Source organism: Terrapene carolina, unplaced genomic scaffold, assembly GCF_002925995.2.
Source record: "Terrapene carolina triunguis isolate 2854851 unplaced genomic scaffold, T_m_triunguis-2.0 Scaffold231, whole genome shotgun sequence".
Classification (NCBI taxonomy): Eukaryota; Metazoa; Chordata; order Testudines; family Emydidae; genus Terrapene; species Terrapene triunguis.
In genome coordinates this window covers 1,821,986-1,835,508 of record NW_020664582.1, presented here as the reverse complement: position 1 = coordinate 1,835,508, position 13,523 = coordinate 1,821,986, and the positions used below count along the sequence as shown (strand labels likewise).

At 48.1% G+C, this 13,523-nt stretch overlaps 1 protein-coding gene across 4 annotated transcripts in view; it reads right to left on the bottom strand.

Moving 5' to 3' along the window:
* Positions 1 to 13,523, bottom strand: part of DTX2 (deltex E3 ubiquitin ligase 2) — a 55,206-nt gene that overhangs the window by 25,996 nt on the left and 15,687 nt on the right. For all 4 annotated transcript variants that reach the window (XM_026656531.1, XM_026656532.1, XM_026656533.1 and 1 more), the window contains exon 3: positions 6,691 to 6,749. In XM_026656531.1, coding sequence (XP_026512316.1) covers positions 6,691 to 6,749 — 59 coding nt within the window. The remainder of the gene's footprint in view (positions 1 to 6,690; positions 6,750 to 13,523) is intronic.

Below are 13,523 nucleotides of genomic sequence, written 5' to 3'. Positions count from 1 at the left end.
GAAAACATTAAGCTATTAACCTATTGTCTTGGTAACGATACCAGAGCTAGGTTCTCAGCGGTTAGAAATCAATGTAACAGTCACAGCTATGTCAGTTTACATAAAGCTAAGAATCAGGCCCATAAGCTCACCAATGAAAAATGCCAGTCAGAACCGAGTTTCTTTTTAATCCTGGACTAAAAACCTGGTTCCTGCAAGACTGCTGTGAACCTTTGATTTCAAGTGCAAGCTGAGGGTACTCCTCAATTTCCAGGAAGCACCGAGCGGGACTAGACCTGAAATCCTTTTGCAACATCTTAAGCATTTCCGCAGCAATAGGACACGGCCTTCTTTTCGTTAATGGCGAATATGTGGATCATTTTTATTCCAGCCTCCTTAACCTCAGCCATTGCAACCACGCTGTTACTGACTGGCTGCACATACGTTCCACAGGCCACTTTTCATTGGCTGAAGGGCGAACAAATTCATCCTTCGCACTGGTGGGTACGGACCCGCTGAGCTTGGAGTCAGAACACCATTCAATTTGCTTTACCGCGTTTATTAAGGATTTTGGCTACAAAAACTAAAGTGTTTTGTGCCTCTCTAGACTGTCAAAATGGTACTAAGGCAGGAAGATTCACAAATCCACACTGGCGTATTAGCCCTAGGAATAATACACTTTCGTATTCAGAAGGAGACAAGATATTTTGTTCTCTGTAGTACCAAGGCATCTACTGGTTACATTTTCGAACAAGCCCTTCGCACCGTCTCCCATGCTGCCCCTGGCTCTTGGGAGGAGCTCCCTGTAAAGGTCTGCAAAGCTACCTCATTAGCCTCCTTCAAATCCCTCCTCAAAACTCCCCTTTGCCATGAAGCCTACACTTGACAACCGTTGGAGTGCTGGTGTGCTGAGTCCACTGCCTGTCACCAAGAGCGCTTCATTGCTTCCCTGCACATCCCTATTGTCTGAATCCATTTGCCTCTCGTCATATTTAGATTGTAAGCTCTTTGGGGCAGGGACTATCTTTTTGTTCTGTGTTCGTACAGCTCCTAGCGCAATGGGATCCTGATCCATAACTAGGGTCCTAGGTGCTATGGTAATTATACTAGCTCTCAATACAGAGCTTTTCATCTGTAGATCTCAGAGCACTTTATAAAGGAGATCAGTGTCATTATCCCCATTTTACAGATGGCGAAACTGAGGCAAGGTGTGGGGAAATGACTTGTCCAGGGCTACTCTGCAGGCCAGTGGCAGAGCCAGGAATAGAACCCAGGTCTTTTGAGCCCTAGTCCAGTGTTCTAGCCACTAGGCAAAATTGCTTCTGATAAATAATAAATCAGCCTACAAGTTTCTGATCAGGCAGGGATGTAAACACCGTTCTTCCGCTTGCCACAGAAGGAGAAATGATAAAGCTCCTCTTAACTGGGCAATTTGATTATGTTAATCAGCTAAAGTTTGTAAGGAACTTTGAACAAAGTGCTACACAGGATCATCTTCAAATGTACACAACTGATACGTAACTAAGAAGTGAATTAATGATCTAAGCTTAACTGCTCTAGAGAAGATCACGGAAATATTGTGCGTATGCCATTAGAAAGCACAGGAGCTGCAGAACTGAGCATCTGAAAAAACGGAGTTAACAGATTTTTACGGCCACAAGGGACCATTAGGATAATCTAGTCTGACCTCCTGTAGAAACCAGGCCATAGAATATCTCAGTTTCATTAGTTAATCTTTACCAGTGCAATATCGATCCCAGTGTGCATCTGGGACAATACACTAACAACGCATATTAGAGGTGATGAATCATCATAAATAAAATAGAAATGTATGACATGAACTTTATACCCACACAGCACGTCTGGAGGTGAAACCATATCTACTATTCAACATAGACAGCGATGATCACATGACAACACGAGCGATTCCTCCTCGGAGCATCTATAATGAAGGCAGGAAGATGAACTATGGGGCTGTCCTTCTCCTCTACTGTCTGTTGTCTTTGGGGAAGACACGTGGAAGAGGAATCAAACGCAGCACGAACTGAAGTGCGCAACAGTGACAAAGCACATCCTTCCTGAAACCAAGGAATCACTGAGCAAGGGGCCAGTCACTTGGTGCACCACTGTCTGGGCTCACTCACATTTGAATCATTTGCGTAGCCAGCAGCTGTTTTTCCCTTAAGCTTCTAATGTAACACAGGAAATCTCAGCACTCAGCAATCAACCCTTGTGGAGCCTGACGGTAAAAATGACTTGTGATGCTTCCTTATGCAGATAAGCCGGCTTTGCTGTTGAAACTGTGGCTTATCATGCTTGACTCCTCTTCAGCACCCGGAAATCACTGGGTACGTCCACACTGCAATCAGAGGTGTGACTGCAGGTTGAGTAGACAAACCCACGCTAGCTTAAATTTAGCTTGCACAGCTCAAAATAGCAGGGAAGCAGCAGCAGCCCAGACTGTACCAACCCACCTGGAACCCAGGGTACGTAACCACGTTCCTAGCTCAAGTCCATGCCGCGGTGGGCTCCTGCCTATTTTTAGCTGTGCTGGGCGGATTAAAGCGAGCGCAAGTACGCCTACCCGAGCAGCCCTCTGATTGCAACACCGGTCAACCCAGTGCATTAACTCTGTCTCATCACTGGGGCTCTTGGCATCAATTTAACAAGACGAGGGAGCCAATTACGTTTGTATCCATTAATGACAAGTATTTATAGGCATGTGCTCAGCACCTTAGAACCAGGGCACATATTACAAGGCTCAAAGAAGATATTTCTGACTCTTTCTATGACCACGATGATCTACGTGGGGATGAAACAGAAGAAACAGCACAAAAGGATGTCTCGTGATTTAAACTACGTCTTCCTTAAAGTTGGCTAGTGAGTGGCAAGAGCTTTTTAAGGAATGCAGATTTCCCACTGCAGGAGAGCGACAAATGAGGACTAAGCTTTTGTCTAGGGACAGGACGGGTTTGTATTTTCAGAGCTACGTAGCGGGTTAGCCATGCAACACATACAGCACTGCAGCGGAACCAATGCATGTACTCCCCCGCCCGGAGAGGGAGTGGCTATGTCCCAACATAGACTCTGTAGCTTAGCCCAACCCTTAGGGTACGTCCAGACTACCCGCCGTATTGGTGGGTAGCGATCGATTTATCGGGGATCGATATATCGCGTCTCATTAAGACGCGATATATCGATCCCCGAACATGCTCCCCGTCGACTCCGGAACTCCACCAGAGCGAGCGGCGATAGCGGAGTCGACGGGGGAGCCACGGCCGTCGATCCCGCGCCGTGAGGACCCAAGGTAAGTCGATTTAAGATACTTCGACTTCAGCTACGCTATTCACGTAGCTGAAGTTGCGTATCTTAGATCGATCCCCCCCCAGTGTAGACCAGCCCAAAGTGTCAGAGCCAAACTGACATAACTCCACTGACTCCAGCAGAGAATTTGGCTGCTGTTATTGGATCTGTGTTGGAATTTGAAAATCTACCTCCAGTGCAGTGCAGATCTTAGCATGTTGTTTGTGCATACAAACTACACGAGTGTTGTAAGCCAAGTTAGTCTTACTCTGGCAATGGTCACAGCAATCAAGGATCTAACTGGTCTCCCATTCAAAGAAATTCTTACTGTTCTGTGCTGTGCAAGGACTGAGGATGGGGAGCACCCATAAATAAAATGGAGTGTGGCAGGGTGTGTGCATACAGGCTGGATACGCGAGCAAGCTATAACACGTCATTTTGTCCGGCTGCCAGTTTTTGTTCAAATGTACTTTAGAGTTAAGACTTGCACGGGGACCAGAACTTTCCTTTGAATAACAATGGAGATCCTATGCAGTATTGCCAACTCTCACAATGTTAGACTGATATTGATCTTGTGATATTGAGGGTTTTTTTTTTCAAAGCCCCAGCCCCTGGAATCATGTGAATACATGAGACTCTCAGCTTGCATTTTAAAAAAAGATAACTCCTGACCTCCATGGTTATGGGGATTTAAAGTTGGAAACCAGGGGCCATGTGCACCTTGACGTATCAAAAACCAGAAGGTAAATACAAAGACCCCCAAAGTGTACTTTTAGTTACAAGGCCCGTTTCAAACATGTTGAGGAGCATCTCTGACTGGTAGCCAAAGCTCCTGAGACACCAGTCCATTCGTCCCAGAATAGAACTAGTTTCCTAATGAATGGACAAAACGAGAGAGAATCCAGCACAGCAATAGATTTATTACTCTACAGCTTAGTTTTGTGCCTGTTTGTTTCCCCCAGAAGGGCCTCTCTCTGCACAGCCAATGATGAGCAGACTATTAAGATTGGTGGTATAGACCACCACTGAACTGCCTCGGTGAGGTTCTCACATGGCTCTATGGAGCTCCAGTGACCCGCACAGCCCTTCCCGCTGATCCACAGAACAAAATAGTTTGAGAACTGTGCAGTGGAGCTCAGAAGGTGTCCAAGGAGGGGATCTTTGCCTTATTAAGTCATCTGAAGCATGAAAAGTTGGGGAATCAAGATCAACAGAGGCTTTTCAAGTTTCCAAAGAGAGGTCCTGAAGTTACCAAAGACACAGTAGCCAAATAAGATGGGAAAGAGAGGTCACCAATTAAAGGCTGTGCCAAGTAAAGCCTTGATGAAATTCAGTATTCTTGTCCCCAAAACTCCACTGCCTGCTGTTCTTCATAGATGTTCCCGGGCATTTCCTTTCCTTACACAGACTAGTTAAGCTACCCACACCTTTCCTCTGTGACTTCTTTTACAGTCACGTTCGAATATAGATTTTCTGCTGAAAAAGAAAAATTGTGTCCTGTTGTAGCTCCCTCAGACCTTTTAAAGGCTGCTACCCTGAACAAAAGGCAACATGGTGCTTCCGTTAAAGATGACCACCCTCCGCTCCAGTCAAAGGCAGGCCCTGTAAAGATTCAGATCTAAACAAGAAGAGCGTTTGCCTTTTAGAAGCTAGCATTTGCCCATCGATCACGCCCTAGTCTGAGCATTTCTGGACTCCAGTCGTGCAGAGTGCATCTTGTCAGCTGGTTTACATATGATCTCACAGACCTTGGCCTCATTTTTAAACTAAAGAGATTTAAAAAGTTTTTAAATTCTCGTTCCTGCATCCCCTGCCTCCAACAAGAGTAGAAGAATTGATTGCAAAAGTGACTTTTTAAACCCGGGGGTGGTAAAAGGCTGGTGGTATTGACTGGTTACCTCCTGGAGTTCCTCTATATTAAAGCATGCCATCAGATGAACAATTTGATCAAGTCCAATTGCCTCTTCCAAACTGAGACTGGATGACCCGTATATGGAACATACCAGCAGCCGGTTATAAATATAGCTCCGATTCAGATTGGTTGAATCTAGACCGATATGGTTAACCCAGGCGTTTCCTTTGTAACGGTGCCTATAGAATGGGTCCATTTGACATGTCACTGCATATAGTAATGAGCCAAATTCAGAGCATGTATAAAAGGTGAAACGCCACTGAGGTCAGCCACTCACACCAGGTCTGAGTCTGGCCCAATGGCTCATGTCCATTAAGTAGGTTTGAGAATTTTTAGCAGAGGGAGGGATCGGATTGGCTGAACATTTCGAGGATTTCCAATATGTAATTGCTACGACTAATTGGACAGCACCAATCGTGCACTAGGCGCTTTCTAGATGTACAAGACAAGGACACGACTGCAAACATGCCCCCAGTGCTGGAGGACGGACACACCCAGGTTGTGGAGTATTCACCTCGGTACGCTGCAGAAGAGCTTACAGTCCAAACAGACAGAATACAAAGGATGGGAGTCGGGGAGAGGAACGGAGGATGTTCTGTTATGTCTCAAAGATGTCCTGCCATGCAAGGGCAATATTGGACAACACCATATGGGCCTTGTGGCCGTTCTGTCCCGGGACAGTGACACGGTATTGTGCTACTATTAAAGTGCATGGACTGCATTAGTATGCAGAAGACATCATGTGATCAGCAGAGCATCCAGTTTCAGAAGATGCCACCAAACTAGAATCCCAGTTGCTGTGCACTAGCTGAATTAAGAGATGGCAAACATACCGGCAAGCTTCCCACCCTCTGGGACACGGACTAGCAGTTACATTGCAAACCACACGGGTGTGGGATCATTATCCAGACAATGCCATAGAGTCGCAAGGTGCAATTCTACTCTGAAAAGCAACTATGTACAAATGGATTCCTCCTTCCCTAACAGATTGGCTCCCTGGGAGTATTCAGAGTCAGAGCTGCAGACTTCAACGGCAAACGTAAGCTCCTCCTACGTACTCCCGCAGTTACAGGAGAACTCATGCTTCATCCACAGAATTGCTAACCAAGTTCCAAATGCTTGACTCCACCCCCTAGGCTACGGTGCCTGCCTTCCCCTCTCTGTCGGCCTTTGCCCTTATAGGCAACAAGTCTACACACTGTGGCACTGTAGAAAGACAAGGGTGGGACCGTTCCCACCCTATTACCAAAGCAAGGACAGCAATACAAAACCAAGTAGGTACTTACCGCAATGTGGTTGAGAAAAGCCAACCAGCTGCTGGTGTGTGCACTTTCTATACATTTTCAAACACACTAGCTTTATTCTCTATCCCGCGCCGGGCCCTGTCTACATGACAGGACACTCTAGATTCTTATCAGAGGCTACATGAGGAAGCAAGTTACAAAGGAAAGGAAAAAACCTAGGGAGAAAACAAGTAATCAAGGAGGAGTCATTACCTGCCAAAGCTTGGTTCACTTTACTGGGCTTGGGCATCTCGACCGGCAGATTTGGGACACTGGGGAGAAAAAACAACAACAAAACAAAATGTTTAACATCACCGCACGGATGACAGACAAGATGGGGCAATTCAGCGGCACGTGGCAGTCTGTCCAACGGCCACTGAGAGTACTGTGCTTGTGTTCGTTACATTTTCCCATCATACCTAGCCAAGTCAATCACTGCAGAATTAGGTCTCGAGTACATACCAAAGTACATACCAAAGATACAGCAAAGGCAGAAAGGCATTAGACTTTCCAGGTGACTTGCTGCACTGGTTGTTGATGCTAGTGAAAATAAAAGCAATCTCACTGCATAACACCACCACCACCACCTCTCATATAGTGACTTGCAGCCGTAGATCTCAAAGCACTTTGTAATGGAGATGAGCCCCACTTTACAGATGGGGGAAAATGAAACACAGGGAGGTGAAAGTCGCAGCAGAAGTCTGGTGGGAATCCCAGTCCAAGCGCCCTATCCACTGGACCGCACTGGGACATGGGAATGGGAACGCAATGGGAGGCCTGAGACACCTAAAGGAGTGAGGTGTCCAATTTCCCTTGAGTCTGACCACCCCGCTTGGAAATCCCAGCCTAGCTTCTTTAGGAATTTGGTGGGGGAGGGGGGGTTCCAGTGGCCTGCAAGGGGATGGAATTTCAAACCAAGGTGAATTTGGAATACCTGGGCATGGGCCGCAGAAGCGTGTTCTGCCGACAACAACGATTAGTAAGGAGAGGGAGGGCAGCAGATTGAAAACACACCGAGACAAGAGGTCACAGCAGGAGGAAGAGGGTCCGGGTTATGTGGAGCGGGGAAAGGAGACCAAGGGCTTGTCTACAAGGACAGCAAGCCAGGGTGTGAATCTACAGCACGCTAGCTGGCCACGTAGTCACGTCCGTGTGAACCCTGCTATAGCACTGTAGATTCACACCCTGGCTTGCTGCGTAGTAGCATCCCATGTAGACAAGGCCCGTATAAATGGAAAGGGAACATCCAACTCTGATGTTTCAGGTACTGGGGTTGTGAGACCACTTCAGTCTAGGATGGAGCATTAGCCAAGGAGGATAGGCAGCCATGCTCTGCATCAGTGAGATAGTCAGTCAATCCCAATTCACTCAATGTAAGATAGGAATAATCATGTTTTACACTTACCCAGTGCCTGTCACCTCAAAAGAACCTGATAGGGCATCACAAACTATACACATACAAGACTACTGAAATGCAGCCATCTCTGGGGTGGAGGGAAGAAAGCAACAGGCACAAACACACAGCACAATGGAGGGGAGGGGCAATTTTGCACAGGCTATTAGAGCAAGAGAAGCGGCAGCACCACTTTTACAAAAAGCAAAGGCCATGGGGTCTTTGGGCTCAGATTATTAAAGTGGTCTATAGGCTCTGGGACGGACGGACCGATCCCTCCCCCCCCACAGGCCAAGAGAAGCTTCTGTTTCTAGGCCAAAAGAAATGCGATGGACCGGCATTAAAAATCAGATTCCAAATATTGCACAAAGCAGGTTCTCTATTAAATAACTTTCAAAACCCACTTTCCTGTTTTCTCCCCCCATTGCTCCTCCTCCCTTACATGCCTTGAGACGTAACCACTGTAACTCAAACAGAGGTTATGGGCTCGAGGCAGGAATCCACGGGCTGAGGTGCTATAGCTGGTGTTTTGCGGGCAGTCAGAGGAGAGGATTATAATGGTTTCTTCTGGCCCTACAAATCTGCATCATGGTGGTTTTCCCATCCGGCTATTTCAGGGGCTGGGTTTTCCCCCTCACACTAAGCTGTCCGGAAAGTCGCAATCTTTTCAAGTGACACATCACTTCGCTGCTCTCGCTAAGGGCGTGATCCAAAGCCCACCCAAGTCCCTGGAAAGGCCCCAAGGGATTGCCAAGGGCTTGGATTAGACCCTAAAATCCATTTCATTCTTCACAATATTTCTCTTCTGATTTGGCCTCTTCCCAGCAGTTCTCTTCTTGGTGTTTTTTTCCTCCCTTTCCTCTCTAGCCCGATCTCTTCCCACGCCTCATTTCTACCCTCCACCTCCACCCTCCTCGGTCACCTCTCAGGAGCAAAGCCACAGCGTGAATGCGTCTTGCCCTCCAAACGCGGACAATGAATGTTTTTTGAGGCTCAATGAGCGAAGGCGAATTTGAGGATCGCTCTACCAACGTCAATGAGCTGACAACCCTGAACCAAAACGGCTCGCCTCCTCCCTCCCGAACACCGCACAGGACAGAGGGACGTCCCACCCGGAAGAGCTGTTCTCTCAAGTTCTAAGCTTTGGGTCCGTGATCCTATCACGTGACTGCCCGCTCCACCGCACCTCCATGTCATCACACACACACCCCTAGCCTGGTTCATCCCCCGTGCTGAGTGGAGAGTTGCAGACTCTAGTGTTATCACTTCCCTTTTTTTCCTTCTTGTGGATGGCAGAAAAGATTAAAGAATGCAACCAAATCCTGGGCTCAGCAGGGAAGGTGGGTGGATAAGTGAGGCTTTTACAAGGTGCGTCTCCAGAGAATGACACAAGAACGGCATAGGTCTCCTCCCCGTTTGCAAGAGTACTAAAAAGCTCCAGAGAGGCCTCTACAGAGGAGAGAGAGCAGCAGAGGTGCCTCATCTGTAATTCAATGATGGTAACAACACTGGAAGCTCAAGAGTAGCAGGGTTCAGGTGTTTTTACCATCCTGCACTCGTGGGCACTGGCGGTGAACTGCACGCCCCATTTTTGCCAGCTAAGGAAAGATCAAGTAATGCAGATACCAGGCATCCACTAAGTACTTGTACGCCCGCATCGCCGGAGTAGCTGAACTGGCGAAAGCACCACTGCCCCCTGCAAAGCAGAAGCAAAATCCCTCAAGTGGAACAAACATATCGAGGTTTCCTGTCACTGCTACAGTACATAGAAGGGTGGAACATTGGGTAATCTGGGCTCAAAACGTGTGCTGGACGCCCACCAGGGCAAGCCAGGAGCCTAGACAAACCAGGCTTTGTGAGAGTAGGCAGGGACGTTTCTCGTACTGCTCAACCACTGCAGGAGTCAGGGCCCTCGGGAAACGACAAGTGGCCTTGGGATTTCACCGCGGGAAGAACACAATCTCCTGTGCCTAGTACGTATTTTTTCGTTAGGGTCACAGACCCAGGCCTGGTGAAATGGAGGGAAGTGATGGGTTCCTCTTGCTGGGGAGACTCCTCACCATATGGTTTTGCGGGTATATTCAAAGCCACAGTACTGGGTATAAAGTTTTGTTATGCCAATGAGTCACTCACCAAAGATGGACCCTAGATCTGCGAACCACAGGGCAGGCCAGCGGACCAAGCTGCCAGGGTGCAGTGAAATGAATTGGGAGCAGTGTGTCATTCGGCTACACAAGATGTTAAGGAGTTGGGCAAAGGGGAGCGGGATAGATCTGCCCGGAGCAGAGCCTGAGACGCCTGCCGTTGCTACAGCAGAAGTAATATTTTGGGGGGCAGAAAAGGCCCCTCAAAGACTCCTCTCATCTGCTGATATAGTCAAGCCCACGGAGCAGTATTTCCCTCGGTCCATGTCTCCGACAGATGCCCGCTCACCGATACGTCTCCCCAGACACTTGTCTGAAGCTGCACGAGAAAGAGAGGCCTTGGCGTGAGATTACTCATGGTTACGTCAGCAGCATCTTTGTTTTAAGAGCCCTTATGTTAAAGCCTCTCTCTCTACCCTGGCACGGGAAGAGCTGACTGGGTTTGACCCAAACTAAGTAGTTCTGAACGAGTAAAGCACCTGCCATACATACATGCTCAAAGAGAAAAAGGCAGACATGACAACACTGCTTCTCCTTCCTTGCAGGGACAGAGGCACCGGGAAGAAATCAGATGGTCTTTGACATCCATTTCTAAATAGAAAGGTCTGCAGTTGCCTGTTTAGGACAGAGTGGATTTTACTCCCATGACACCAGAGTGGAAAGGACTCTGGGCAAAAGGCTACATGCAAAAGTTGGGCAACTCCCACTAACACGCCTAAAGCTCAGGGTTTGTATCACCCCCTATCCAGCCAAAGTACCGCAGCCCCCATCACCACAGCAGCTGAGCCTCTCCCGGTCTTTAACGCAGCAATCCTCATAGTATCCCTGGGAAACAGGGCACGTTCCCAGGGAGGGGAAAAGGTGGCTCAACTCCCCTCACTGAGGCAGCCCTTGCTAAGGTTCAGGACACAGACACTTCCCTAAAGAGCATTAGGGAAGCAGAGCGTAGCAATACCCCTCTGAAGGATAATTAAACCGACCTAAGTCCCCATAGGGACAGCGCTAGGTCGGTGACAGAACTGTTCCATGAACCCAGCTATCGCTTCTCCGGGAGGGGATTACTGACGCCAATGGGAGACCCCCTCCTGTCGGCGTAGGCAAGGTCTACACTCCACTGGAATTTGACCCACATGTTTCTAACCAAAACAGTGCCAAGCTGGGGAACAATAAAGTTGAAAGCTTGGATTCAAACCCCAAAGTCAAATAACTCCAAGGCCTTCGAAGTACAATAGTTCTCTTATGTTTTGCAGATGCACGATCATTTTGTACCACCTGCCCGAACAAACAGCTGCTCATAGAGTGATGGTGGAGGCCTGTCAAGCAGACGCCTGAACAGCTGCAGAACTGTTTTCACTGGGGCACAAACAGGAAGGATTCACTGCAACAATTTACCTTAAAGTGCCTTGGCTATAATGGGGACATGACATGAAGCATGGTTTTAATGGTAACCGTAATACCTAGCTCTTTTCAGCAGTACATCTCCAAGCACTATTCAGAGGAGGTCAGTAGCATTATCCCCATTTTACAGATGGGGAAACTGAGGCACGGAGCAGCAAAGTGATTTGCCCAAGGTCACCCAGCAGGCCAGTAGCAGAGCCAGGAATAGAACCAAGGTCTCCTGTGTCCTAGTCCAGTGCTCCATCCACTAGGCCACACTGCTATGCTGTAAGTACACTGAAGCTGGGGGAGGTTTGACTCACTCAAGCTAGCCACCTGAGCTCAAACCCCGGGGGCTGAGCAAGCTTTGAGTTGTGTGGCTAGCAAGGTGGTGCAGTGGCTATAATTTATCAATGGACTCTAATGAAAACTCTTCCCACCCACCCCTTAGTAGCCTGAGAAAACTCCTCATGTACCCACCCAGTTGGTCTTCCATCCATGCTCTGAATAACTAGAGCTAAAGCTGCCGATGTGAATAAGGAAGTAACAGCAGGACAGAATCACAGCCTTAAACACTGAGCTTGGGAAAACTCTGTTTCTACAGAAGATCTGTTCCTCTTTCCACCAATGTTTTAAAGGTTGCCCAGGCTCTCTCTGCAGCACTCTGTATTGATCTATTAGGATGCAAATGGCCATGCCTGACCTGATTCTGAACTTGCACTTCCTCAAAGAACAAAAGAAGCCAGACGGAGCACTACAAACCCAGGCCCAAAAATACATTTCCTGCTTCAGACTGGCCCAAACTCGCCGTTACTTGTGTTTTTACAGAGGACACAGCAGTCTAAATCAGATCTCACTCAAGAGAGACATTTTGCGTTGTGATACCCGGCCGCATGGGGATGTGTACACTCCAGCTGGGAGGCGTGCGCCCCAGCCCGGAGAGACAGATTCGCACTAGCTGCGCTCAAACTAGCGCCCTGAAAACAGCAGCGTGGATCGCCGCCCAAGTCAAAGCCTGCCCAGCCCCCTGGGTCTGAGCGCAGGTGGCTAGCCCGAGACTGCGCATGCCGCAACGGCCACACTGCTGTTTTCGGCAGGCGAGCTTGAGCGAATCAAACCTCCCAGCTGCACCCCTGGATTGTGAGCAGTTAATCCTGAGCAACATCAGGAGTAAAATCACCTGCCCGTGTGAGGCCCCACGGCTGGGTATGTTGAAAATTCTGGACTCCCATTTCACCGAGTTAACATCACACTAGCTAGATTTCTTTAGGGTTTTTTTTTAACAAAATGGGAAACAACAGAAAGTGGTTTGTTATTCGTTGCATCTCAGCTGAGCTCAGGGCTTCACCGTGCTATACAAAAACAGCGAGAAAGAGTTTACCTCCTTGTCTACAGAAAAGACAGGTGAATGGTGGGAGGGGAAAAAAGAGGACGTTGCAGAGCAGGACTAGAACTCAGCCCTCATTCCCTCCTCCTTGCCCTAGCCACTTCTCACATAGTGCTCCATCCTGACAAATGCTGAACATCTGCCCACTTCCAGGGAAGTCAATGCAAATTGTGGGTATTCGGCACCACACCCATAATCTGCAAATACGGTGTATGTCAAACCACTGTAAACTCACCCCCCTTTGATTTTTAAACACACAGAAACTAGCTTACAGCTATGAAAGCCTCCTGCCACCACATGCGGCTGAACTGAACATTTGGGGCCAGAGCTATCCTTGGTTTAATTTCAGTCACGTTAATGGAGTTACACCAGGGATTACGTTGGTCCGCTTTATAATTATTACATTGTCGAGCGGCTTCCGGCCGCAGTGTTAGATCTGCCTTTATTACATCAAAGACACTTCTTACCAAACTTCAGCGATTTATCCCTCTCTGTAATTAACTAGAGTGATGCAAAGAGCATTACTACGCTGCGGTTCCCATCGCTTTAGAAATCCACCCCTTCCCACTCCTGGTGTTATCTTCAGAAAGCAGCTAAGCTCACAACAGGCCCATGGCACCAGCAATGGTAAGGTGCTGACTGCACTGTAGTTTCTCTCTGCTACACATCCAGCTGGCAGTGGGAATAATAAATACACCATTCTTACGGAGAGTGCTTTGCAAAAGAAGGTTGGCGTCCCCACCCC